This window comes from Cherax quadricarinatus, chromosome 3 (genome assembly GCF_038502225.1).
Source record: "Cherax quadricarinatus isolate ZL_2023a chromosome 3, ASM3850222v1, whole genome shotgun sequence".
Lineage (NCBI taxonomy): Eukaryota > Metazoa > Arthropoda > Malacostraca > Decapoda > Parastacidae > Cherax > Cherax quadricarinatus.
The window spans coordinates 32,947,839-32,974,351 of record NC_091294.1 but is presented as its reverse complement, the minus strand read 5'-3'; the positions used below and the strand labels follow the sequence as shown (position 1 = coordinate 32,974,351).

General features: G+C 39.8%; 1 protein-coding gene across 5 annotated transcripts in view; it reads left to right on the top strand.

Moving 5' to 3' along the window:
* The first annotated feature begins 3,639 nt into the window (after positions 1-3,639).
* The window catches only part of LOC128684075 (protein BANP-like), a 76,572-nt gene continuing 53,698 nt past the window's right edge, over positions 3,640-26,513 (top strand). For 3 of the 5 annotated variants that reach the window (XM_070091233.1, XM_070091227.1, XM_070091252.1), the window contains exons 1-5: positions 3,800-3,996; positions 13,616-13,742; positions 15,169-15,311; positions 25,760-25,933; positions 26,349-26,461. In XM_070091233.1, coding sequence (XP_069947334.1) covers positions 3,848-3,996; positions 13,616-13,742; positions 15,169-15,311; positions 25,760-25,933; positions 26,349-26,461 — 706 coding nt within the window. In that variant the 5' untranslated portion in view covers positions 3,800-3,847. Of the gene's footprint in view, positions 3,997-13,615; positions 13,743-15,168; positions 15,312-25,759; positions 25,934-26,348; positions 26,462-26,513 lie in introns of all 5 variants that reach the window. The other 2 variants (XM_070091240.1, XM_070091247.1) reach the window with 2 other exon arrangements.

Genomic DNA, 26,513 nt, shown 5'->3' with positions numbered 1-26,513 from the left:
TATATGTATACATATATATATGTTTGTAGGACTCATTCCTACATGTTTTATAATGACTCCGACTGTTTGTTTGGAAGTCAGGTTGGTTGGGTTATTTTAGTAGAATTTGTTATATCAATGTGTTATAATGTTTTTTGTGTGTACCTGACATTGTCTGCCACTTCTGTTTTGGATGTTATGTATTTAGTTTGTCTAGTTTTTTTTTTTAGTGATAAGTCTTTTTTTTTTGTTTGTTTGTTTGTTCTAGTATAATCCAGTCTGTGCTGTAAGAACATATGTGCACATACATGTATGTGTATATGTACATGTGTATGTATATACATATATACATGATTATAGGACTTATTCCTACATATTTTATGACTCCGACGTTCTATTTTGTAGTCGGTATGTTTTTTTTTTTCCCGTAAACGGGTTGGGTTTCTTACGGTAGAATTTCGTTATATCAATATGTTAAAATGTTTTTTTTTGTTTATTGTGTGTGTACTGACATTGTCTGTCACGGTTTTGGATTTGCTAATTGTCGGCTTGTATCATGTGTATGTTGTTTTTAAATAAAATATAAAAAAAATATATCCGTTGTTTTAAGTGACTGAAATTTCACCCGTGTCCAAGCTCTTCCATATTTTTTTTGTCACGGCAGAGTACCATGAAGAGCAATTATTATTATAATCAAGATGGAAGCGCTAAACCCGTAGGATTATACAGCGCCTGAGGGGGGATATGGAAGGTATTCAGGCTTAATTCAGGGAACTGGAGAACAGATCCAATTCCATGAAGAGCAAGCGTAGTCCATGACACTGTATAAGGGCTCGACACAGGGTCCTGCGAGCCTTAGTAGGTAGACACTGTGTTTGTCTGCAGAGCAACTTCAGTCTGGCATTCGCTTTCTTTACTACACTGTTCTCTATCATTTCTCCCGACAAGCATGTGTCAAAGGGCATTCCCAGATATTTTACTGAGGAAACTGAAGTGATGGGTTTCCCATTACACTGATTGCATATGAGTGAAAATGCACAGAGACCACCCACTCCACTCACGTAAGAGTGAATTTTTGTCACATATAGTGAATTTCTGGTAGAAATAGGGTTAAGATAAGATAAGATTTCGTTCGGATTTTTAACCCCGCAGGGTTAGCCAACCGGGATAACCCAAGAAATGCAGTGCGTCATCGATGACTGTCATATGCCAAATAGCATTACCTAATAATACTCAGTTCTCTTGTACTCACTGTAACTCATCTAATGACCATATGAACTATTACTGCCTTATTAATCTTAAGTTAATTTTAAGTTTGCCCGAAATGCTCTGCATACAAAGGTACTTTTGGCATGTACACCCAACTATTTATTTATTTATTTATTTATTTATTAATTTGAACATAATACAGAGAAGTGCAAAGGAATACAGTAATTAAGTGTAACATGCCAAAGCCCCTTGTATGCAGAGCATTATGGGCAGGCTTAAAATTAACTTAAGATTAACTAAGCAATGATATATTCGGTGGTAAAACATTATTGTAAACAGATTACAATTAAGCACAAATGAGTATTACAAAGACAGGTCATATGGTGATTTACCGTGTTGCTGAGCATTCAGTAGAATGGAGTATTCTGTTAGGTAATGTAATGAAAACTAACAAAGTTTGATTGGGTCATAGGTTAAACATTTATGAGATACAATTATGAGAAACATTATCTTCCTTTGTACAACCATGCATCATGTCAAAATAAACTTATTATTAGGGTCCTCAATCTTGTCCCCAGGATGCGACCCACACAAGTCGACTAACACCCAGGTACCTACTCGTCTTACACCTACAACAGGTGTAAGGAAACGCGTCGATATGTTTCTACCCCGCTGGGAATCGAACCTGGGCACTTCGTGTGTGAAGCAAGAGCTTTGCCAGCCAGGCCACGGGGTTGCTGCATATAAGCAGAAGTGAACATAGCAAATTCGCATAAAGAGACGGGAAAACCACTCCTGTACTTGATAAAGTCTAGTGTTGGGAGAAATGTACAAATGACCACTGAATGTGTGTCCTTCACCAGCTGTTAACACCTTGCCATTTTCTTCCACATGAATCCTTGATAACCAACAAGATACATGTACAGTATTCAAATTCAAATTAATTTTTTATTAAGATTAAATCAGTAATCAACTTTTTTGTAAGACTGAAATATATGGGCAGGACACAGGGCAAAAACAAAGTAGATATTAAAAAAAAAGAGAGAGAGAGAGAAAAGGCAGAAACTAACTGTTTTAAGTTAAAGAATATAAGAAACCCAAAATAAAGATAAGGATTTATTCAACACGGTAAAAAAAAAAAAAATCAAACGTAGTACAGTACTAAATCTTAACATTGAAAAATGTTATGCCAAGCTGCAGCATCAGCAGCAAATTACTGTATTTCAATTCATACGTTATTATTATAATCAAGGGAGAAAGCTAAACCCGTAGAATTATGCAGCGCCTGTGGGGGGGGATGTGGAAGGTATTCAGGCTTAATTCAGGGAACTGGAGCACAGATCCAATTCCCTAGATCAAGAGCTCCTCACCAGCTTCAAGGAACCTTCCTTGAGGGGTTATTTCATGCAAGTCTCATCAGTATTAATCAGAAAATTGCAGGTTATATTAAACAACTATAACACAAGTAGAAAATTACCTAATTCTGTTTAATTATTAGCCCGAAGGGTTAGAAACCCAGGATAACCTATATAACATGACCAAACATACCACCGTAACGCACCCACTCCCGTGATGAGTTTTATTTTGTCATGTGTATGTGTCGATATGCCAGGAGAGCTGCTAAAGAATATATAGAGTGGCCCGGTGGCCTGGTGGCTAAAGCTCCCGCTTCACACACGGAGGGCCCGGGTTCGATTCCCAGCGGGTGGAAACATTCGACACGTTTCCATACACCTGTTGTCCTGTTCACCTAGCAGTAAATAGGTACCTGGGTGTTAGTCGACTGGTGTGGGTCGCATCCTGGGGAACAAGATTAAGGACCCCAATGGAAATAAGTTAGAAAGTCCTCGATGACGCACTGACTTTCTTGGGTTATCCTGGGTGGCTAACCCTCCGGGGTTAAAAATCCGAACGAAATCCTATATGTGAAAAAAATAAGCTCCTAACTGTATTGTTAAGTGCGAGTTAGAGCTTGCAGGAGTGTCAATAACTTGGAATGGAATACTGAGCAGTCAAGGAGAATCCATCCCCTGGTATGGGAATGGTAAGTCTCCAGCTGCTTATTGTCTGGGGTCCACTGAACCATCAGTAAATTACATTGCAATCCCGGGACATTCAGCTTCGGCCATTGGGGTCCTTTAAAGGACCCCAATGGAAATAAGTCACTCTGTCTGACTTTTTTGGGTTATCCTAGGTTCTCTACACATATTCTATGTATGATAATTCTATATAACTGTATTTGTGTATACCTCAATAAACTTACTAAGGTTTTTTATTCATCAACGTGTCGGTATAGTATACCATAAATTATCTAGGTTGCCCCAAACGACCAGTTCGTTTTCTATGTATAATAAATGTTACAGAAAACTGAGCACCTCAAAATGCCTTCTATACCAACTACCCACTGGCTCAGTCGCCCCTAGGCGATACAGACACACGCGATAACACATTATCACAAATCCAAAACTGGCAGATGTCGGGTTAGAGTGATAAGAGTGGAGCATTGAGCAATAGTAATCCCGTGGCCGGTGTGGTCGTGCTGAGTGACCGCCATCTTTGTTGTCAAGAGCAGCTCGTTCTTCACGGGATTTTGCGAGATTTCGAGGTAGCGAGACTCTTTGGTGGGATTTTTGACCTCTGGGGTCCTCCCAGGGCTCTCATGACGCCCAACCATCACCTGACCTGCCATAACCTCACGGGTGACGCCAGGAGTACGCTTATTAAGGAGGCTAGCCTCATCCACTGCAATAAAATCGATGACCTTAGAAGCCGCGAGACTGAGAACTGGCGATTATTTTGGTTGAAAGTGTAATTTATTTGTTTATTATATTTTGTAATATAGTATGCCGATATATCAGAGCAAACTGGTGAATTAATAAGGTCAAGGGGGGGGGGTGACTGTCCGTGTTATCACCTTTCCAGTAACTAGCCAGGTCCACCTGTCCTTAACCTCACAAACCCAAGGGAGGGCCTTGATGCTGCCTAAGGGCTCTTGATCCAAGGAATTGGAGCTGTATATCCCCACCCCCTTGGGTTCACTTTCTCCATGAATGTAATACAGAATTAAATAAAGATATTTGTACGCTATATATTTAGAAACTAAATAGCTACTCGCTAATTTCTTGCATAAGTTTTGCATTAGTCTGGGAAGTAAATTAGTTTTTAAAGTATTGTTTGATTTTTTTTTTTATACTATCAGGCCCCACTCAAGGAAGGGTCCTTGATGCTGGTGAGGGGCTCTTGATCTAGGGAATTGGATCTGTGCTCAAATTCTCTAAATTAAGTCTGAATGCCTTCCATACCCCCCAGGCACTGTATAATCCCTCTGGGTTTAGCACTCCATAATAATAATAATAATAATAATAATAATAATAATAATAATATACTATCAGGCTTATAATTGGTGACATTTGATATTTTATATTTTTTGAAGATGGATGTGAGTCACACACTTGAACTTATCCAGCATGATGTTAAACGAGTTAAAAGTAATTATGTGTTAAAAGTAATTATGTGTAATTATGGTTCCTTAAGTTTAGAAACATTGTCTCTTCAAAATTTGACTGGGATGTTATCTGGTGCCATACTGTACTAATGTTAGGATTTACTTTATTTTAGTACAAATTCTTATGATATCTGGTACCTGTAGGTGACTATTGCCTTTATTACTGTATGGTAATAGCTTTTAAAAGTATTTGAGGCTTTAAGATTGCTCTTGGCTCCGTGGTAATACCTTTTTACAAGCAAAGGACCTGAGTTTGATCCTAGGGCGGGTGAAGATGCTCAGCATGTTAATTTACATGTTTAGCCTGCCTACTCAGCTAAGAAAACAAATATGGTTGGGATTTATAACCTAGAGGATTAGCAACTTGGGATAATCCAGTAAAGTCCATAATAATAAGGTACACAGGCCTGGCTGACATCAATGACATATTACTATACAGAAAGCCCCTTATTATGCAGAGCATTTCAGGCAAATTTGGTCAATTATGTCCCAGGATGCAACCCACACCAGTCGACTAACATCCAGGTACCTATTTTACTGATAGAGGAACATAGATAGCAGGTGTCTTAAGAAACATGCCCCCAAATGTTTCAACCCATACCAGGGATCGATTTCCATACCTCAGTGTTTGTGAGCTGAGTGTGCTAGCAGTTGAGCTACAGAACTGTCTTAATTTCATGGGGGTCCTTTTATCCTCATCCCCAGAATGCGACTCACAGTAGTCATTTAACACCCAGATGCTTACTGGTAGGTGAACAGGGGCAATGGGTGTGAAGAAACATGCCCAACATTTCACCCATGCTGGGAAAGGATCCCCAGTCCCTCAGTGGGTGAACTAAGGATACTACCAACCAAGCTATGAGCACACCTAGCAGTAAGTATGTACCTGGGCTTTAGCTGACTTGTGGGCCTCATTCTGGGAAAGAGGACTTTAGGGTGTCGTCCCATAGCTTGATTGTTAACTCACTCAGCTCACACACTGAGGTCCATGGTCTGATCCCTGGTACAGGTGGAAACATTAGAATGTGTTCCCTTAAGGTACCTGCTGTCCCTGTTCACATAGCAGTAGATATGTACCCGGGTGTAAGCCGACTGGTGTGGGTCGCATCATAGGGATAAAATTGACCTAATTTTCCTGAAATGCTCTTCATAATAAGGGGGTTTCAACTAGGCCTTTATATATTGTAAATATACTTGTAGAAATAAATATTATTTATTTCCTTCTTCTTCTTCTTCTTCTTCTTCTTCTTCTTCTTCTTCTTCTTCTTCTTCTTCTTCTTCTTCTTCTTCTTCTTCTTCTTCTTCTTCTTCTTCTTCTTCTTCTTCTTCTTCTTCTTCTTCTTCTTCTTCTTCTTCTTCTTCTTCTTCTTCTTCTTCTTCTTCTTCTTCTTCTTCTTCTTCTTCTTCTTCTTCTTCTTCTTCTTCTTCTTCTTCTTCTTCTTCTTCTTCTTCTTCTTCTTCTTCTTCTTCTTCTTCTTCTTCTTCTTCTTCTTCTTCTTCTTCTTCTTCTTCTTCTTCTTCTTCTTCTTCTTCTTCTTCTTCTACTACTACTACTACTACTACTACTACTACTACTACTACTACTACTACTACTACTATTATTATTATTATTATTATTATTATTATAATAGGACTGCAAAGGAAATAATACTGCTTGGTTTTATATAGGTTATCCTGGGTTACTAACCCTTCGGGCTAATAATTAAACAGAATTAGGTCATTTTCTACGTGTGTTATAGTTGTTTAATATAACCTGCAATTTTCTGATTAATATTGATGAGACTTGTATGAATTGAAATAAAGTAGTTTGCTGCTTATGGTGCAGCTTGGCATAACATTTTTCATTGTTAAGATATAGTACTGTACTATGTTTGAATTTTTTTACCGTTATGAATAAATCCTTATCTTTATTTTGGATTTCTTATATTCTTTAACTTTAAACAGTTGGGTTCTGCCTTTTCTCTCTTTTTTTTTTTTTTTTTTGTAACTCTATACAGTACTTTGTTTTTGCCCTGTGAAATTCAGTGTCCTGCTCATATATTTCAGTCTTACATAAAAATTTATTGTTGATTTAGTCTTAATAAAATTAATTTGAATTTGAATACTGTACCGAGCTTGGTTCCGACCAACCGATCGTAAGTCAAAATGGACGTAAGTTGAACTTTACTACTGAGTATCAACATCACAGTTTTGTAATGACTATTTTATTGGTATTTCATTTTTTACTTTACTTTTTATGCTGTTAGTACTGTATTTTATACTATAAGGTTTAGGATAAACACTGTGTACAACACAAATAGTTGTTTATTTCCCAGAAATTTGGCATAAAAAACACTGTCATAAGTCGAGTGGTCGTATGTCGAGCAGGTCGTAAGTCAGATGGTAGGTGTATCTTGTTGGTTATCAAGGATTCATGTGGAAGACAATGCCAAGGTGTTAACAACTGGTGAAAGACACACATTTAGTGGTCATTTTTACATTTCTCCCAACACTAGATTTTATCAAGTACCGTAAAGGTTCCCCGTCGCTTTGCGCGAATTTGCTATGTTCACTTTTGCTTATATGCGGCAACTCTATTTCTACCTGGAATTCACTTTGTGGCAAAAGTTCACTCTTATGTGAGTGGAGTGGGTGGTCTCTGTGCATTTTCACTCATATGCAATCACCCAGTGAGTCAATGAGGGGCTTCAGATGGGAAAGATTGTGTTTAGCATACAGAGGCATGCAATATCAAACAACAATGGCATATTAATCTCTTCATCAATAGTATAAATCTGTAATAGAAGGAAGGTGGGGTAGGGGTCATCTTAGGAAATGATGAAGGTAAGGGGGTAAAGGAGGTTTTGTGTGAAAGTGGCTTGGACATATAGCAAGCATTTGTGAGCCTGTTAGATAGGAGTGAGTGGAGGTGAATGGTTTTTGGGACTTGACAAGCTGTGGGAGTGTGAGCAGGGTAATATTTTATTAAGGGATTCAGGGGAACCGGTTCTTTCTTTGAAGTTTCGAAAGTTTCACTACTCTCTGGTGCTTGCATGGTCATCCAGGCTGTTGCTGCTGGAGGCCTGCTGCCCCCCCATATTCATCACAGCCTGGTTGATCTGGCACCTGGTGAAGATACTTGTCCAGTTTCCTCTTGAAGGTTTCTAAACTTGTTCCAGCATGTTACGGATATCTTCTGGTAAGATGTTGAATAGTCTGGGACCCCAGACGTTGATACATTGTTCTCTTATTGTCCCCACTGCATCCCTGCTCCTCACTGGGTTTATTTTGCACTTCCTCCCATATCTCTCACTCCAGTATGTTGTTATGGCAGTGTGCAGATTGGGGACCAGGCCCTCAAGTACTTTCCAGGTACAGTAGACCCTCGGGTAATGATAATCAGTTCCAGAGAGCTTGTCTTTAACCAATTTTTTCGTTTTCCGAATTAATTTTCCCCATAAGAAATAATGGAAATCCAATTAATCCATTCCAGACACCCAAAAGTATTAAACAAAATATTTTTTTACTACATGACATAGTATATATTTCCCTACACAGAAAACAATGAGATATGCAGAATAAATAATACTGAAATGACACCTTTATGAGATGAGTGATGAGATGGGAGGAGGGCAGAGGATGGAGGAGTTTACAGTTGTTTGGAAGGGGGAATCCCATTCCATAAAGACTTTAGGTAACAAGTCTTTTTCTGGGGTTACCTCACTTCTTTGTTTTTTAATGTCACTAGGACCAGCTTGAGAGTCACTGGACCCCTGTCGCACCAAAAATCTGTCTGGAGAGCTCTGTTTCTGGCGTCTCATTAAGATTTCCCTAAAATGGGACGCAATATTGTCATTGTACGTGTTGCCAATACAGCCTGCAACAGCTTTGTGAGGGTAATGTTCATCCATAAAGGTTTACACTTCAATTCACTTTGCACAAATGTCCTTAATCTTTGAAGAAGGCAACTTCCTCCATCTCTCTTCCTCCTCCTCTGAAGGAAATTCCTGAGCTGTGGTGTGTTGCTGTTGCACCTCAAGTTCTTGCAGCTCTGTAGTGGTTAACTCTTCATCGTTGTCCTACACCAACTCTTCCACATCCTCGCCACTAACCTCCAAGCCCATGGACTTCCCCAATGCCTTAATAGATTCCACAACTGGCATAGGCTCCTCAGGGTTAGTCCCAAACCCTTCAAAATCCCTCTCTTGTACACATTCTGGCCACAATTTTTTCCAATCAGAGTTCAAAGTCCTGGAACTCACTCCCTCCCAAGCCTTACCTTTAAAGTTTATGCAACTGAGGATACTGAAGTGATCTTTCCAGAACTCTAATAGTGTGTGAGGTCACTTCAAAGCACTTCTGAAACACTGCTTTGGTGTACAGTTTTTTGAAGTTTGAAATGACCTGCTGGCCCATGGGCTGGAGGAGAGGAGTGGTGTTAGGAGGCAAAAACTTGACTTTGATAAAACTAAACTTCACCACAATTTGCTCTTTCAAGTCTTGAGGATGAGCAGGAGCATTGTCCATTAACAGGAGGCACTGAAGTGGCAATTTATTTTCCAGGAGGTATTTTTTCACACAAGGGCCAAATACATCATAGAACCAATCGAGGAAAATGCCCCTAGTGACCCATACCTTATTGTTTGCTCACCACATCACAGATGGGGTTGTAAGAGAAGTAAATGCAAGGTTCTTGGCAAGAGGCGTGGAGTTAAAAGATAAAGAATCACACATAAAGTGGGAGTTGTCACAGTTGGTCTTTGCTGATGACACTGCTCTTGGGAGATTCTGAAGAGAAGTTGCAGAGATTGGTGGATGAATTTGGTAGGGTGTGCAAAAGAAGAAAATTAAAAGTGAATACAGGAAAGAGTAAGGTTATGAGGATAACAAAAAGATTAGGTGATGAAAGATTGGATATCAGATTGGAGGGAGAGAGTATGGAGGAGGTGAATGTATTCAGATATTTGGGAGTGGACTTGTCAGCGGATGGGTCTATGAAAGATGAGGTGAATCATAGAATTGATGAGGGGGAAAACGGTGAGCGGCACACTTAGGAGTCTGTGGAGACAAAGAACTTTGTCCTTGGAGGCAAAGAGGGGAATGTATGAGAGTATAGTTTTACCAATGCTCTTATATGGGTGTGAAGCATGGGTGATGAATGTTGCAGCGAGGAGAAGGCTGGAGGCAGTGGAGATGTCATGTCTGAGGGCAATGTGTGGTGTGAATATAATGCAGAGAATTCATAGTTTGGAAGTTAGGAGGAGGTGCGGGATTACCAAAACTGTTGTCCAGAGGGCTGAGGAAGGGTTGTTGAGGTGGTTCGGACATGTAGAGAGAATGGAGCGAAACAGAGTGACTTCAAGAGTGTATCAGTCTGTAGTGGAAGGAAGGCGGGGTAGGGATTGGCCTAGGAAAGGTTGGAGGGAGGGGGTAAAGGAGGTTTTGTGTGCGAGGGGCTTGGACTTCCAGCGGCATGCGTGAGCATGTTTGATAGGAGTGAATGGAGACAAATGGTTTTTAATACTTGACGTGCTGTTGGAGTGTGAGCAAAGTAACATTTATGAAGGGGTTCAGGGAAACCGGCAGGCCGGACTCGAGTCCTGGAGATGGGAAGTACAGTGCCTGCACTCTGAAGGAGGGGTGTTAATGTTGCAGTTTAAAAACTGTAGTGTAAAGCACCCTTCTGGCAAGACAGTGATGGAGTGAATGATGGTGAAAGTTTTTCTTTTTCGGGCCACCCTGCCTTGGTGGGAATCGGCCAGTGTGATAATAAAAAAAAATAATCACACACAATTTAGTCTTGACAACACTGTTTTTCTTGAACACTCTGGAAGTTTCAGAGTGATACACGAGTAAAGGCTTCACTCTGCAATCCCCACTAGCATTACTACAAAACATGAGAGTTAGCCTGTCTTTCAAAAGGCTTGTGGCCTGGGAGTGCCTTTTCCTCTTGAGTAATACAGGTCCTATTTGGCATTTGTCTTCTAAAACAGGCCTGTTTTGTCACAGTTGAACACTTGTTGGGGTTTTAATTGTTCAGCTTCTGTGTACCCCTTAAAATCCTGCACATATTTTTCAGCCGCTTTTTTGTCAGAACTGGCAGCCTCACCATGTCTTATCACACTGTGTATGCCACTATGATTCTTAAATCTCTCAAACCAACCTTTGCTGGCCTTAAATTCATCAGTATGAGCACTATTTGGAGGCATTTTGTTAATGAGATCCGCATGCAACTGCCTTCCCTTTTCACATGTAATTGACTGTGAAACACTATCTACTGATAATCGTTTCTCGTTGATCCACACCAACAACAGTTTCTCCACATCTTCAAATATTTGCGATCTCTGTTTTGTAAGCACATTTGCACCTTTCGCAACAACAGCTTCCTTGATTACCTTTTTGTTGGCTAAGATAGTGGCAATGGTTGTATGGGGTTTGTTATATAACCTGGCCAACTCGGAGACATGCACTCCACTTTCGTATTTTGTGATGATCTCTTTCTTCAATTCAATGGTATTTATCACCCTCTTTGCCACAGGGCTAGCACTAGAAGCTTTCTTTGGGCCCATGGTGGCTTATTTAGCAGTTACAAGAACTAAAAACAATGGAATAATACAAAATACCTATATTGCATGTATGCGTGGAATCGTCCTCACTGGCTTGTAAACAATGGTACACAAGCTGTACATGGAGTGTCTGGGCTGCTCAGGCCACGTGGACACACTCGAGACGAATGTCCTTAACCGAGTTCTTTTTTGGTAACCGAGCCAATATTTTGACGCAAAAACATGTCGCTATCCATTTTTTCGTTATCCGATGACATCGTTACCTGAGGGAGACGGCCGACTTGTTGAAAAAAAAAATATATTATTGTAACCATGAACAATTGGTATTGATCAATAACAACACTGCATTGCAACTAGCCAAGGATTCGAACCCATGATGTTTTGGCCCACCTCATGGTGAGTGAAAATCACATGACGCTCTAACTCACAGGACCACCAAATCTTGCAAGAACCAAGCACCCAACCAAGCTAGGTGTGCTACCTTTGGTCCGAGGACATAAGGTGGTGTGGGTGCCTCTGTTATTGATCGATACCACTCGTTCGTAGTTACAATAATATAGACTACTGCTTGTTGGGCTAGTACACCAAACAGGGAGTAGAATGAAATTAGGTCTGAGGCACCCACACCACCATGTATGTATGTATGTATGTGTATACATACATACGTACATACATACATGACATAATGGAAGGGATAGACTCAGAAGTGTCCTTGTTTGCAGATGATATGAAGTTAATAAGGAGAATCAAACCGGTCGAGGATCAAGCAGGACTACAAAGAGACTTTGACAGGATACAAGCCTGGTCCAGCATCTGGCTCCTTGAATTTAACCCTGCCAAATGCAAAACCATGAAGATTGGGGAAGGGCAAAGAAGACCGCAGACAGAGTATGGTCTAGGTGGCCAAAGACTGTATACCTCACTCAAGGGGTGAGTATAATACTGAGCACATCTCCTGAGGTGCACATCAATCAGATAACTGCTGCAGCATATGGGCATCTGGCAAACCTAAGGATAGCATTCCAATACCTCAGTAAGGAATCATTAAAGACTGTATGCCGTATCCAACAGGCCCATACTGAAGTATGCAGCACCAATTTGGAATCCACACCTGGTCAAGCACATCAAGAAATTAGAGAAAGTGCAAAGGTTTACATCAAGACTAGTCCCAGAGCTAAGGGGATTGTTCTACGATGAACGGTTAAGGAAAATTGGCCTGACGACACTGGAGGACAGGTAGGTCAGGGGAGACATGATAATGACATATAAAATACTGCACGGAATAGACAAGGTGGACAAAGGATGTTCCAGATATAGGACACAGAAACAAGGGGTCACAATTGGAAGTTGAAGACTCAGATGAGTCAAAGGGATGTTAGGAAGTATTTCTTCAGTCACAGAGTTGTCAGGCAGTGGAATAGCCTAGAAAGTGACGTAGTGGAGGCAGGCAGTGGAATAGCCTGGAAAGCGACGTAGTGGAGGCGGGAACCATACATAGTTTTAAGATGAGGTTTGATAAAGCTCATGGAACAGGGAGAGAGAGGGCCTAGTAGCAATCAATGAAGAGGCAGGGCCAGGAGCTGTGACTTGACCCCTGCAACCACAAATAGGTGAGTACATACATACATGTAAGAGGAGGAGGGAGATAGTGAGGGATAGTGTGAGAGAGGCAGGGAAGGATATGACCACCAGTCCACCTCCTTCCTGGACACCCATCCAGCCCACCCCCATACTTCCTACTCAGCTGGGCTGGGCCTTCCCACCACCGCGCACTGGCTTCCCACCCTTCACCAGCCACCTGCCAACCTCTTGCATAATGACACAACATAAATAATAAACTTACAGTACTTGACCAGTCTTTACAAAAAAAAAAAAAATCTAAGCTCTTTAAACAAGTATGAAGTGAACATTCACAAGGAATGAATGTATGTATTTGGCAAAAAACTAACTGAGACCAAAAAATAATGTAAGAATTGCAGTCTCAGAACCAATCACTATCTTTTTCATGTTATAAAGGGTTCACTATATGCAATTTCACTTTAAGCATCGTCAGCCAGGGACACATCTGTCACATAAAGCTAACGACACCTGTATGTACGTATTTGGTAAAGCCTAGTGTTGGGTGAAAAGTTTTTATAAGTAAAGAGCTCCACTGTACTTGTCTTTTTCACATCTATGATGCAGCTCTGTCTTTCATCCTTATAAGCATAAGAATATGCTCAGGCACTAGTGATATCATAGAAATTGTATTTATGAAGGAAGTTCTGCATTCGTGATGTTCATAGAATGCAAAAGCTGACAGTAGATATAGTACGCAAAATGCATAATTATATTCTTGTAAGCTTGGTACTAGTCTAGTATTACCTATAATTCACAGGCTGGAGAGAAAGCTGAGTATCATGGGGGAGGAGAGCGAGGATGACTATGATGACTCTGCCTCACTTCCCCCAGTCAAGCGCATCCGTGTAACACAAATGGATCTTATGAACCATTTACTAAGCGAGGTAGGTAGACAGAACTTTTGTACGGCAGGTTAGGTTCTGGGCTACTGCTGTAAAGCTAAAATCACTGTAAAGTGAAACATAAGTCTTTTTTTTCACTTTCAAATGCATATAAAAGTCTGATACCATGTTTACAACGAGCCCCTTTGGGGCGGGGCAGATGGCAGACCAGAGGCCTAGCTTCTCCCTACGAGCCCCGTGAGGGCAGGGAATGTGGCTAGGCCTGGGGACAGTTGGTCCCAAAGATGAGGGGGTACTTGTACCTCCTCCCAAGGGAGACTTAAGTCTCGAGACACTCCCCAGATAGGGAGCCAAGGCCGGGTCACCACTACTTGGAAAAGACCCGGGCCGGGAGAATACCGGCGAATAAAAAAAAAAAAAAAAAAAAAAACATGTTTACACTATCATATATTAAGTGAACAATAGAGCTATGCTGAAAAAATGCATGTACAATACATACACACATTACTTACCCTAAAATATTTTAGTCCTTAGTGTGTAGTGAGTGGTGAATATATTTATTATAGGAAGTCTGAATACTGCAGTAGCAAAATGCCACTAAGCAAAGTGTTATAAAGGGGATGCCTGCCTGTACATACTAATAAATTTTACTGTAAATACTTTCATACTGTAAGCACTTTGTTAACTGTATGTCGTGGTTGACACTCACTCTGCTTTCAGGTAATGTAGACTGATGTCTCTTTAAAATGGTCATTTAGCGCTAAATGAGAAAAATCTTAAATGCAGAATGATTTCATTTAGTACACAGCTTCTATCAGTAGTTTATATTCTGTCCTATTCTAAAAGCTGAATAAATGTCATCAGTCTGTTTCAGAGCTGAATGACATCATAAATAATTTTAGTATACAGTTGAACCCTAACTTACGATGTTCTTCGTTACAGTGTTTTGCACTTATGACATTGGTATTTTGGAACCGGTTAATTACTCACAAAAAAGTGCCTGACTGAAATTTTGTCTACATGTTTATTAAGGATGATTTATAAATATTTTTTTCTGTTCATTAGTTTCTGTCATATGCATTCATACTTTATGTTTGCTCATTTTATGTAATGTATAAAAACAAAATTGTTTGGGTAGAGATTAGTCAAGAACAGTATAATTATGATTTATGTTGTGTTAGTATGTCAGTGTTTGGCAAGCAGGAGGGTAAGGCAGGGAGGTGGGTGGGTGAGTGGGTTGCCTTCAAGCCCTGTAAGGATACACTCATCACTATTTCTCTCTCATCCATTCTCTATTCTCATCCATTATTTACTGTGATTTAGTACTAATGGCAATTCTGTAACCAACTGACTTTGTTGGCTGTTTCTGAATCTGTTGACCCAGCAGATTTTGTTCCATGTTTTTGAAGTCCATTAAATCAAGGTCTATTAAATTGAAAGTATATGTACTGTATTTCTTACTTTTCAGGTCTCAGAAATCAAAACATGTATGAACACTCGCCTTACTTCACTGGAGACCAAGGTATCAGTGCTAGTTCAGACATGCAACCGAATGTCTTCCAAATTAGATGCAATCGAACGACTTGTTGGCAAGCAACCAGATCAAAATGCGTAAGCTGTGTGATTTTTAATGAGATTTCCCCATTAAAACTTTTTTTTTAACACTAGACATCTCCCACCAAGGTAGGGTGATTCGAAAAAAGAAGAAACACTTTCACTATAATTCACTCCATCGTCATCTGAGTGCTAAGTAACCTTTCCATCTTATTTAGCTGTAGTGACTAGGAATGGGACAATACCAAAATTTTTTCCTGTACGTACTGCTTAATGTACAAATTTAATTTTTCTCATCATTTCTAATTGTAAGAATGGTAAATTCATTCACACAGAACTCATGGACAGATTCCATCACATGTGCACCTTTTCTAAGCATATCTAATTCTTTCATTTTCTTAAAAAAATATATGGATTTATGTTTTTCCTTCTTAACCCCTCTTGAGTGCCATGGTTAAACAATATAGTACAATTTTTATTTCCTTGCAAGTTTACATTGAGATTCTGTAATTACAATATCCAGAAACCAGATAAATTGAAGAAAATATACAAAATAGCTTGATAAATAGTGATGTGCAAGACACTTCCAGGATGCAGTTGTAGGTAGCATGGGTTGCCAGTGGAAGGGAAGCAGTCATTTACCACTGCACATAGTACAGGAATTGTACATAGATAGGTTGGTAGACAGCAACCACCCAGGGAGGTACTACCGTCCTGCCAAGTGACTGTAAAACGAGACCCTGTAATTGTTTTACATGATGGTAGGATTGCTGGTGTCTTTTGTCTGTCTCATAAACATGCAAGATTGCAGGTATGTCTTGCTACTTCTACTTACACTTAGGTCACACTACACATACATGTACACATTTATTTATGTACACTCATCTGAGTTTTCTTTGATTTTATCTTTATAGTTCTTGTTCTTATTACTTTTCCTTTTATATCCATGGGAAAGTGGAATAAGAATCTTTCCTCCGTAAGTCATGCGTGTTGTAAAAGTCAACTAAAATGCTGGGAACAATGGGCTAGTAACCCCTTTTCCTGTATAGCCTACTAAAAAGATAAAGAAAATTGTCAAAGTGGGATGTTTGAATGTGCGTGGATGTTGTGCGAATGATAAGAAAGAGATGATTGTGGATGTTATGAATGAGAAGAAGCTGGATGTTCTGGCTTTAATTAAGTGAAACAAAGCTGAAAGGTGTGGGAGAGTTTCTGTGGGGAGAAATAAATGGGATTAGGTCAGGGGTTTTGAATAGAGTTAGAAATAAAGAAGGAGTAGCAATAATGTTGAAGGATAAGCTATGGCAGGAAAAGAGGGGGTATAAATGTATTAATTCAAGGATTATGTGGAGTAAGAAAAAGGTTGGATGTAAAAAGTGGGTTATAGTAAGCGTATATGTACCTGGAGAAATGAGAAGTGTAGAGGAGAGAGAGATTTTGGGAAATGTTGAGTGAATGCATGGGGAGTTTTGAACCAAGTGTGAGAGTACTTGTGGTTGGGGATTTCAATGCTAAAGTGGATAAAAATGTTGTGGAGGGAGTAGTAGGTAAATTTGGGGTTCCAGGGGTAAATGAAAATGGGGAGCCTTTAATTGAGCTATGTGTAGAAAGAGGTTTGATAATAAGTAATACATATTTTATGAAGAAGACGATAAATAAATATACAAGATATGATATGGCACGTAATTAAAGTAGTTTGTTAGATTATGTATTGGCGGATAAAAGATTGATGGGTAGGCTCCAGGATGTACATGTTTATAGAGGGGCAACTGATATATCGAATCATTATTTAGTTGTAGCTACAGTTAGGGTAAGAGGTAGATGGGACGAAAGGAAAATGGTAACAACAAGAAAGAGAGGGGTGAGAGAGTATAAACTAAGGGAGGAGAAAGTTTGAGTGTGATATAAGCAACTATTGGCAGAAAGGTGGGCTAGTGCAAGTATGAGTAGTATGGGGGGGGGTTGAAGAGGGTTCAAATAGTTTTAAAAATGCAGTATTAGAATGTAGGGAAGAAGTTTGTGGCTATAGGAGGGTGGGTGCAGGAGGAAAGAGGAGTGATTGGTGGAATGATGAAGTAAAGGGTGTGATAAAAGAGAAAAAGTTAGCTTATGAGAGGTTTTTACAAAGCAGAAGTGTTATGAGAAGAGCAGAGTATATGGAGAGTAAAAGAAAGGTGAAGAGAGTGGTGAGAGAGTGCAAAAGGAGAGCAGATGATAGACTGGGAGAGGCACTGTCAAGAAATTTTGATGAAAATAAGAAAAAATTTTGGAGTGAGTTAAACAAGTTAAAAAAGCCTAGGGAATGAATGGATTTGTCAGTTAAAAATAGAGGAGGGGAGTTAGTAGATGGGGAGATGGAGGTATTGGGCAGATGGCTGGAATATTTTGAGGAACTTTTAAATGTCAAAGAAAGGGAGGCGGTAATTTCATGCATTGGCCAGGGAGGTATACCATCTTTTAGGAGTGAAGAAGAGCAGGATGTGAGTGTGGGGGGAGGTGCGTGAGGCATTACGTAGAGTGAAAGGGGTAAAGCAGCTGGAACTGACGGGAGTGGTTGGTATTTTTGTTTAATAAATGTATGAAAGAGGGAAGGTACTTAGGGATTGGCAGAGAGCATGTATAGTTCCTTTATATAAAGGGAAGGGGGACAAATGAGATTGTAAAAATTATAGAGGAATTAGTTTACTGAGTATACCAAGGAAAGTGTACGGTAGGGTTATTATTGAAAGAATTAGAGGTAAGACAGAATGTAGGATTGCGGATGAGCAAGGAGGTTTTAGAGTGGGTAGGGGATGTGTAGAACAAGTGTTTACATTGAAGCATATATGTGAACAGTATTTAGATCAGGGTAGAGAAGTTTTTATTGCATTTATGGATTTAGAAAAGGCATATGATAGAGTCCTAGGTAGTAGGTTGGTAGGCAGCAACCGCCCAGGGAGGTACTATCGTCCTGCCAAGTGAGTGTAAAACGAAAGCCTGTAATTGTTTTACATGATGGTAGGATTGCTGGTGTCCTTTTTTCTGTCTCATGAACATGCAAGATTTCAGGTACGTCTTGCTACTTCTACTTACACTTAGGTCACACTATACATACATGTACAAGCATATACATTGGACCCCCGAGTTTCGTGATTAATCCGTTCCAAAGAGCCTGCCGAAAGTTGAAATTCACGAAACTCCAAACCATTTTCCCCCTAAGAAATAATGGAAATAAAATTAATCCGTTCCAGACACCCAAAGATATTAAAATAAAATATTTTTTTTCAAATTAAATAAAGATTTATATACTGAAATCAATGAGAAATCAAGTACATGCATGTAAAAAATAATAACATTACACTTATTGTTACTGAAGACTTCTGGGTGGATGGAAGATGGGAGGAGGGGATAGGAGGAAGGTGTTCACTATTGTTTGGAAGGAGAATCTCCTTCCATTAGGACTTTAGGTAGCAAGTCCTTATCTGGGGTTACTTCCCTTCTTCTTTTAATGCCACTGGGAACAACTTGAGAGTCACTGGACCGCTGTCGCACAAAATATCTGTCCAGTGGGACACAACACTGTCATTGTACATGTTGCAGATATGGCTTGTTTCAGCTTGGTCAGGGTGATACTTTTCAACAAAACTTTGCAACTCATTCCACTTGGCACAAATCTCCTTAATATTTGAAGAAGGCACCTCATCCACTCCCTCTTCCTCCTCCTCTGAAGCAAGTTCCTCAGCTGTGGTCTGATGCTGTTCCAGTTGAAGCTCTTGCAGTTCGTCAGAGGTTAGCTCGTCCCTGTGGTCCTCCACCAACTCTTCCACATCCCCGTCACTCACCTCCAACCCCATGGACTTGCCCAATGCCACAACACCTTCCACAACAAGCAGAGGGTTGGCAGGGACAGGGTCTGGCTCAAACCCTTCAAAATCCCTCTGGATCGTGTTCCTCACTTTATTTTCCAAAGGGCTTGCACTAGCTTTCCTTGGGTCCAAGATGACTTATTTAGCAGTTGCAAGCACAAAAAACAATGGATTATTACGAAATGTATTGTATGAACCCGCAGGGTGATGGTCATGTGTTGGTAAACAATGGCACACTGAGCGTGAATGGCGTGGGAGACTGGCTTGGTGTGTGCGGTAACGGGCGGACGGGTACTGGACGGTCGCCGAAACATGAGTAATCACAAAACTCAAGGCCAAATTTTGCCAAAAAAACTCGCCGAAGGTCGAATTTCATGAAAGTCGAGGCTGCCAAAACTCGAGGGTCCACTGTATATACACACCCCTCTGGATTTTCTTCTAGTATTTTCTTTCTAGTTCTTATTCTTGTTTATTTCCGCTCATCTCCATGGGAAAGTGGAACAGAATTCTTCCTCCGTAAGCCATGCGTGTTGTAAGAGGCGACTAAAATGCCGGGAGCAAGGGGCTAGTAACCTCTTCTCCTGTATATACATGTACGTATTACTAAATGTAAAAGGAGAAACTTTCGTTTTTCCTTTTGGGCCACTCCGCCTCGGTGGGATACGGCCGTTGTGTTGAAAGAAGATGATGATATGATAGAGTGGATAGGGGAGCAATGTGGCAAATGTTGCAAGCATATGGAATAGGTAGTAAGTTACTAAATGCTGTAAAGAGTTTTTATGAGGATAGTGAGGCTCAGGTTAGGGTGTGTAGAAGAGAAGGAGACTACTTCCCGGTAAAAGTAGGTCTTAGACAGGGATGTGTAATGTCACCATGGTTGTATAATATATTTATATGGAATTTATATGGAATTTATATGTAAACACTGATGGGGTTGTAAAAGAAGTAAATGCTAGGGTGTTCGGGAGAGGGGTGGGATTAAATTATGGGGAATCAAATACAAAATGAGAATTGAGAGTTACTTTTTGCCGACAAAACTCTACTTATGGGAGATTCTAAAGAAAAATTGCAAAGGTTAGTGGACGAGTTTGGGAGAGTGTGTAAAGGTAGAAAGTTGAACGTGAACATAGAGAAGAGTAAGGTGATGAGGGTATCAAATGACTTAGACAAAGAAAAACTGGATATCAAATTGGAGAGAAGAAGTATGGAAGAAGTGAATGTTTTGAGATATTTGCGAGTTGACGTGTCAGCGGATGGATTTATGAACCATGAGGTTAACCAAAGAATTGATGATGGAAAAGAGGTGAGTGGTGCATTGAGGTATATGTGGAGACAAAAAACGTTATTTATGGAGGCAAAGAAGGGAATGTAGGAGAGTATAGTGGTACCAACACTCTTATATGGGTGTGAAGCTTGGGTTGTAAATGCTGCAGCAAGGAGACGGTTGGAGGCAGTGGAGATGTCCTGTCTAGGGGCAGTGTGTGATGTAAATATTATGCAGAAAATTCGGAGTGTGGAGATTGGCAGAAGGTGTGGATTTAATAAAAGTATTAGTCAGAGGGCTGAAGAGGGGTTGTTGAGGTGATTTGGTCATTTAGAGAGAAAGGATCAAAGTAGAATGACATGGAGAGCGTATAAATCTGTAGGGAAAGGAAGGCGGGGTAGGGGTCATCCTCGTAAAGGTTGGAGGGAGGAGGTAAAGGAGGTTTTGTGGGCGAGGGGCTTGGACTTCCAGGAAGCATGGGTGAGCGTGTTAGGAGTGAATGGAGGCAAATGGTATTTGGGACCTGACGAGCTGTTGGAGTGTGAGCAGGGTAATATTTAGTGAGGGGATTCAGGGAAACCGGTTATTTTTATATAGCCGGACTTGAGTCCTGGAAATGGGAAGTACAATGCCTGCACTTTAAAGGAGGGGTTTGGGATATTGGCAGTTTGGAGGAGTATGTTGTATATCTTTATACATATATGCTTCTAAACTGTTTTATTCTGAGCACCTCTGCAAAAACAGTGATTATGTACGAGTGAGGTGAAAGTGTTGAATGATGATGAAAGTATTTTCTTATTGGGGATTTTCTTTCTTTTTGGGTCATCCTGCCTCGATGGGAGATGGCCGACTTGTTAAAAAAAAAAAGTGTCGCATTAGTATTTTGCATGTTAACTGATTTCTTAATGCTTTACAATATATAATATCAAGATTTTTACTTTCCATTAAAAGTCTCAGTTGTATTTGTTTGTACAGTACAGGGTTTAAAGACAACATATAATGCATACAGGTTCAGTGCTTTCTTATGAGTGAAATAATAATAATAATAATAATACGTAATAATAATAATAATCTTAGTTAGTAGTAGGTTGGTAGACAGCAACCACCCAGGGAGGTACTACTGTCCTGCCAAGTGAGTGTAAAACAGAAGCCTGTAATTGTTTTACATGATGATAGGATTGCTGGTGTCTTTTTTCTGTCTCATAAACATGCAGGATTTCAGGTAGGTCTTGCTATTTCTACTTACACTTAGGTCACACTACACTTGCATGTTTTTTTTTTTTTTTTCAACAAGTCGGCCGTCTCCCACCGAGGCAGGGTGACCCAAAAAAGAAAGAAAATCCCCAAAAAGAAAATACTTTCATCATCATTCAACACTTTCACCACACTCACACATTATCACTGTTTTTGCAGAGGTGCTCAGAATACACAGTTTAGAAGCATATACATATAAAGATACACAACATATCCTTCCAAACTGCCAATATCCCAAACCCCTCCTTTAAAGTGCAGGCATTGTACTTCCCATTTCCAGGACTCAAGTCCGACTATATGAAAATAACCGGTTTCCCTGAATCCCTTCACTAAATATTACCCTGCTCACACTCCAACAGATCGTCAGGTCCCAAGTATCATTCGTCTCCATTCACTCCTATCTAACACGCTCACGCACGCTTGCTGGAAGTCCAAGCCCCTCTCCCACAAAACCTCCTTTACCCCCTCTCACCAACCCTTTCGAGGACAACCCCTACCCCTCCTTCCTTCCCCTATAGATTTATATGCTTTCCATGTCATTCTACTTTGATCCATTCTCTCTAAATGACCAAACCACCTCAACAACCCCTCTTCTGCCCTCTGACTAATGCTTTTATTAACTCCACACCTTCTCCTAATTTCCACACTCCAAATTTTCTGCATAATATTTACACCACACATTGCCCTTAGACAGGACATCTCCACTGCCTCCAACCGTCTCCTCGCTGCTGCATTTACCACCCAAGCTTCACATCCATATAAGAGTGTTGGTACTACTATACTTTCATACATTCCCTTCTTTTCCTCCATAGATAACGTTTTTTGACTCCACATATACCTCAACGCACCACTCACCTTTTTTCCCTCATCAATTCTATGATTAACCTCATCCTTCATAAATCCATCCGCCGACACGTCAACTCCCAACATTCACTTCTTCCGTACTCCTCCTCCCCAATTTGATATCCAATTTTTCTTTATGTAAATCATTTGATACCCTCATCACCTTACTCTTTTCTATGTTCACTTTCAACTTTCTACCTTTACAAACATTCCCAAACTCATCCACTAACCTTTGCAATTTTTCTTTAGAATCTCCCATAAGCACAGTATCATCAGCAAAAAGTAACTGTGTCAATTCCCATTTTGAATTTGATTCCCCATAATTTAATCCCACCCCTCTCCCGAACACCCTAGCATTTACTTCTTTTACAACCCCATCTATAAATATATTAACCATGGTGACATTACACATCCCTGTCTAAGACCTACTTTTACCGAGAAGTATTCTCCCTCTCTTCTACACACCCTAACCTGAGCCTCACTATCCTCATAAAAACTCTTAACAGCATTTAGTAACTTACCACCTATTCCATATACTTGCAACATCTGCCACATTGCTCCTCTATCCACTCTATCATATTTTTTTTTTTTTCAACGTACCAGCCGTATCCCACCGAGGCGGGGTGGCCCAAAAGGAAAAACGAAAGTTTCTCCTTTCAAATTTAGTAATGCATACAGGAGAAGGGGTTACTAGCCCCTTGCTCCTGGCATTTTAGTCACCTCTTACGACACGCATGGCTTACGGAGGAAGAATTCTGGTCCACTTCCCCATGGAGAACTCTATCATATGCCTTTTCTAAATCCATAAATGCAATAAAAACTTCCCTACCTTTATCTAAATACTGTTCACATATATGCTTCAATGTAAACACTTGATCTACACATCCCCAACCCACTCTGAAGCCTCCCTGCTCATCCGCAATCCTACATTCTGTCTTACCTCTAATTCTTTCAATTATAACCCTACCGTATACTTTTCCTGGTATACTCAGTAAACTTATTCCTCTATAATTTTTACAATCTCTTTTGTCCCCTTTCCCTTTATATAAAGGGACTATACATGCTCTCTGCCAATCCCTAGGTACCTTCCCCTCTCTCATACATTTATTAAACAAAAGTACCAACCACTCCAACACTATATCCCCCCTGCTTTTAACATTTCTGTTATGATCCCATCAGTTCCAGCTGCTTTACCCCCTTTTATTCTACGTAATGCCTCACGTACCTCCACCACACTTACATTCTGCTCTTCTTCACTCCTAAAAGATGGTATACCTCCCTGGCCAGTGCATGAAATTACCGCCTCCCTTTCTTCCTCAACATTTAAAAGTTCCTCAAAATATTCTCGCCATCTACCTAATACCTCCCTCTCCCCATCTATTAACTCCCCTACTCTGTTTTTAACTGACATATCCATACTTTCCCTAGGCTTTCTTAACTTGTTTAACTCACTCCAAAATTTTTTCTTATTTTCATTAAAATTTCTTGACAGTGCCTCTCCCACTCTATCATCTGCTCTCCTTTTGCACTCTCTCACCACTCTCTTCACATTTCTTTTACTCTCCATGTACTCTGCTCTTCTTATAACACTTCTGCTTTGTGAAAACCTCTCATAAGCTACCTTTTTCTCTTTTATCACACCCTTTACTTCATCATTCCACCAGTCACTCCTCTTTCCTCCTGCCCCCACCCTCCTATAACCACAAACTTCTGCCCCACATTCTAATACTGCATTTTTAAAACTATTCCAACCCTCTTCAACCCCCCCACTACTCATCTTTGCACTAGCGACTGCCAACAGTCGCTTATATCTCACCCGAACTTCCTCCTCCCTTAGTTTATACACTTTCACCTCCCTCTTACTTGTTGTTGCCACCTTCCTCTTTTCCCATCTACCTCTTACTCTAACTGTAGCTACAACTAAATATGTACAAGCATATATATATACACACACCCCTCTGTGTTTTCTTCTACAGTGGAACCTCAGTTTCCATATGCCCTAGCCTGTATGTAAAACTATAGATATTCTCTATAAAATATATTTTTTGTTAATATTTCCCATAAGAAATAATGTTAATCTAATTAATCTGTTCCAAACACCCAAAAATATTAAAAAAAAAAAATACATTTTATAGAGAATAACTATAGTTTTACATACAGACTAGGGCATACGAAAACCAAGGTTCCGCTGTATTTTCTTGCTAGTTTTTGTTCTGGTTTATTTCCTTTTATCTCCATGGGGAAGTGGAATAGAATTCTTCCTCTGTAAACCATGCGTGTCGTAAGAGGCGGCTAAAATGCCAGGAGCAAGGGGCTGTAACTCCTGTATATATTATACTGAATTTAAAAGTAGAAACTTTCATTTTTCCTTTTGGGCCACCCCACTTGAGTTGGATATGGCCAGTGCATTGAAAGAAGAAAAAAGAATAATTATCTAGGTAGTAGGTTGGTGAACAGCAACCACCCAGGAAGGTATTACCATCATGCCAAGTGAGAGTAAAATGGAAGCCTATACATGTATTTGCTTTACATGATGGTAGGATTGCTGGTGTCTTTTTTTCTGTCTCATAAACATGCAAAATTTTATTTATGTCTTGCTACTTCAACTTACACTTAGGCCACACTACACATGCATGTACAGGCATATATATACTAACCCCTCTGGGTTTTCTTCTATTTTCTTTCAGGTTCTTTTTCTTGTTTATTCCCTCTTATCTCGATGGGGAAGTGGAACAGAATTCTTCCTCCGTAAGCCATGTGTGTCGTAAGAGGCTTTAAGATGCTGGGAGCAAGGGGCTAGTAAGCCCTTCTCCTATATACATACATTGTTAAAGTTAAATAGAGAAACTTTTGTTTTTCTTTTTTTGCCACCCTGCTTTGGTGGGATATGGCCGGTTTGTTGAAAGAAGAAATAATAATATTAGTACTGTAGAAGTAGTAGTAGTAGTAGTATTACTATCATTATTATTATATACATACATACTGTAATTTACAGTATGGTGTATATTTTTGCAGTTTCATGGATAGTGAAACAATTACAGTGAGGTCAGGCAGCATTTCATTAGCTCTTGACTTCTAATACTTTGGTTTAACTAAAATATCTTTTCCTCTACATGGTAAACTTAATGGAAAGTCCATTTTTTTTTTTTATACTTAATTTTACAAAATTTGTAACTGATCTCTTAGTTTCTAGTCAGTTATGAAACACACTCAATATTAGGTTAAAGTATTTCTTTGCCAATTTTAGCTCCTCTATGGAACAGATACAAGTCATTTTGCATATTTCACTTTTTCTTTAGGCCCATGGAGATGGCTATTGAGATGGCTAATACCCCTATACTGGTGCAAGAGACAGATGCTAACAACCACATGAACATAATTTCTTTGAATTCTGAGGAGGATTTTCCTCATGGCTCATGGCTGGGTGATCCTTCACACCCCACACTTCGAGTCAGATGCCCAATAACTCCTCAGTAAGTAATACCCACGTGAAGTAACTCACCGACTGGGCCACCTTTCTTCTTTAGTGCTTATTCCTTGTATTCTCTAGGTCATTCTAGGAGCTGGAGTTTTATCTGTTTTAAGTTTGCCTTGTTTCCATATGATGTACTGTATATTCCTTATGTACTCTTCACTTATTAATTTGTGATTGAAGAAAGTCAGGAACTATAATTTTGATAATCAAGTATAGTACATATCTGTGATTGAAGTAAATGAGTGTAGATATGATGCAGATATCTGTTATTGGATATGATGCCAAAAGGAAAGATTAGTTTCTTATTATGGTATTTTACCTGTCGTAAGTTTTTTATGTATCCCATATGTAGCTGTCATGTATCTGACAAGCTTTGTCAAATTTTTCTCCATTCCTATCACTGTTTGCCACAGAAATCTTCTGCATATCAACTCTACATGTGTCACAGCTGAGAAAATGGCTCTGACTTTGTTGGATTACCTCTTCACCAAGGATGAATTGGCAACCTCCAACTTGTCAGGAAGAAGTAAGAAAAATTTCATTATCTCATTATCCTAACACTTTTTTAATACACCTAC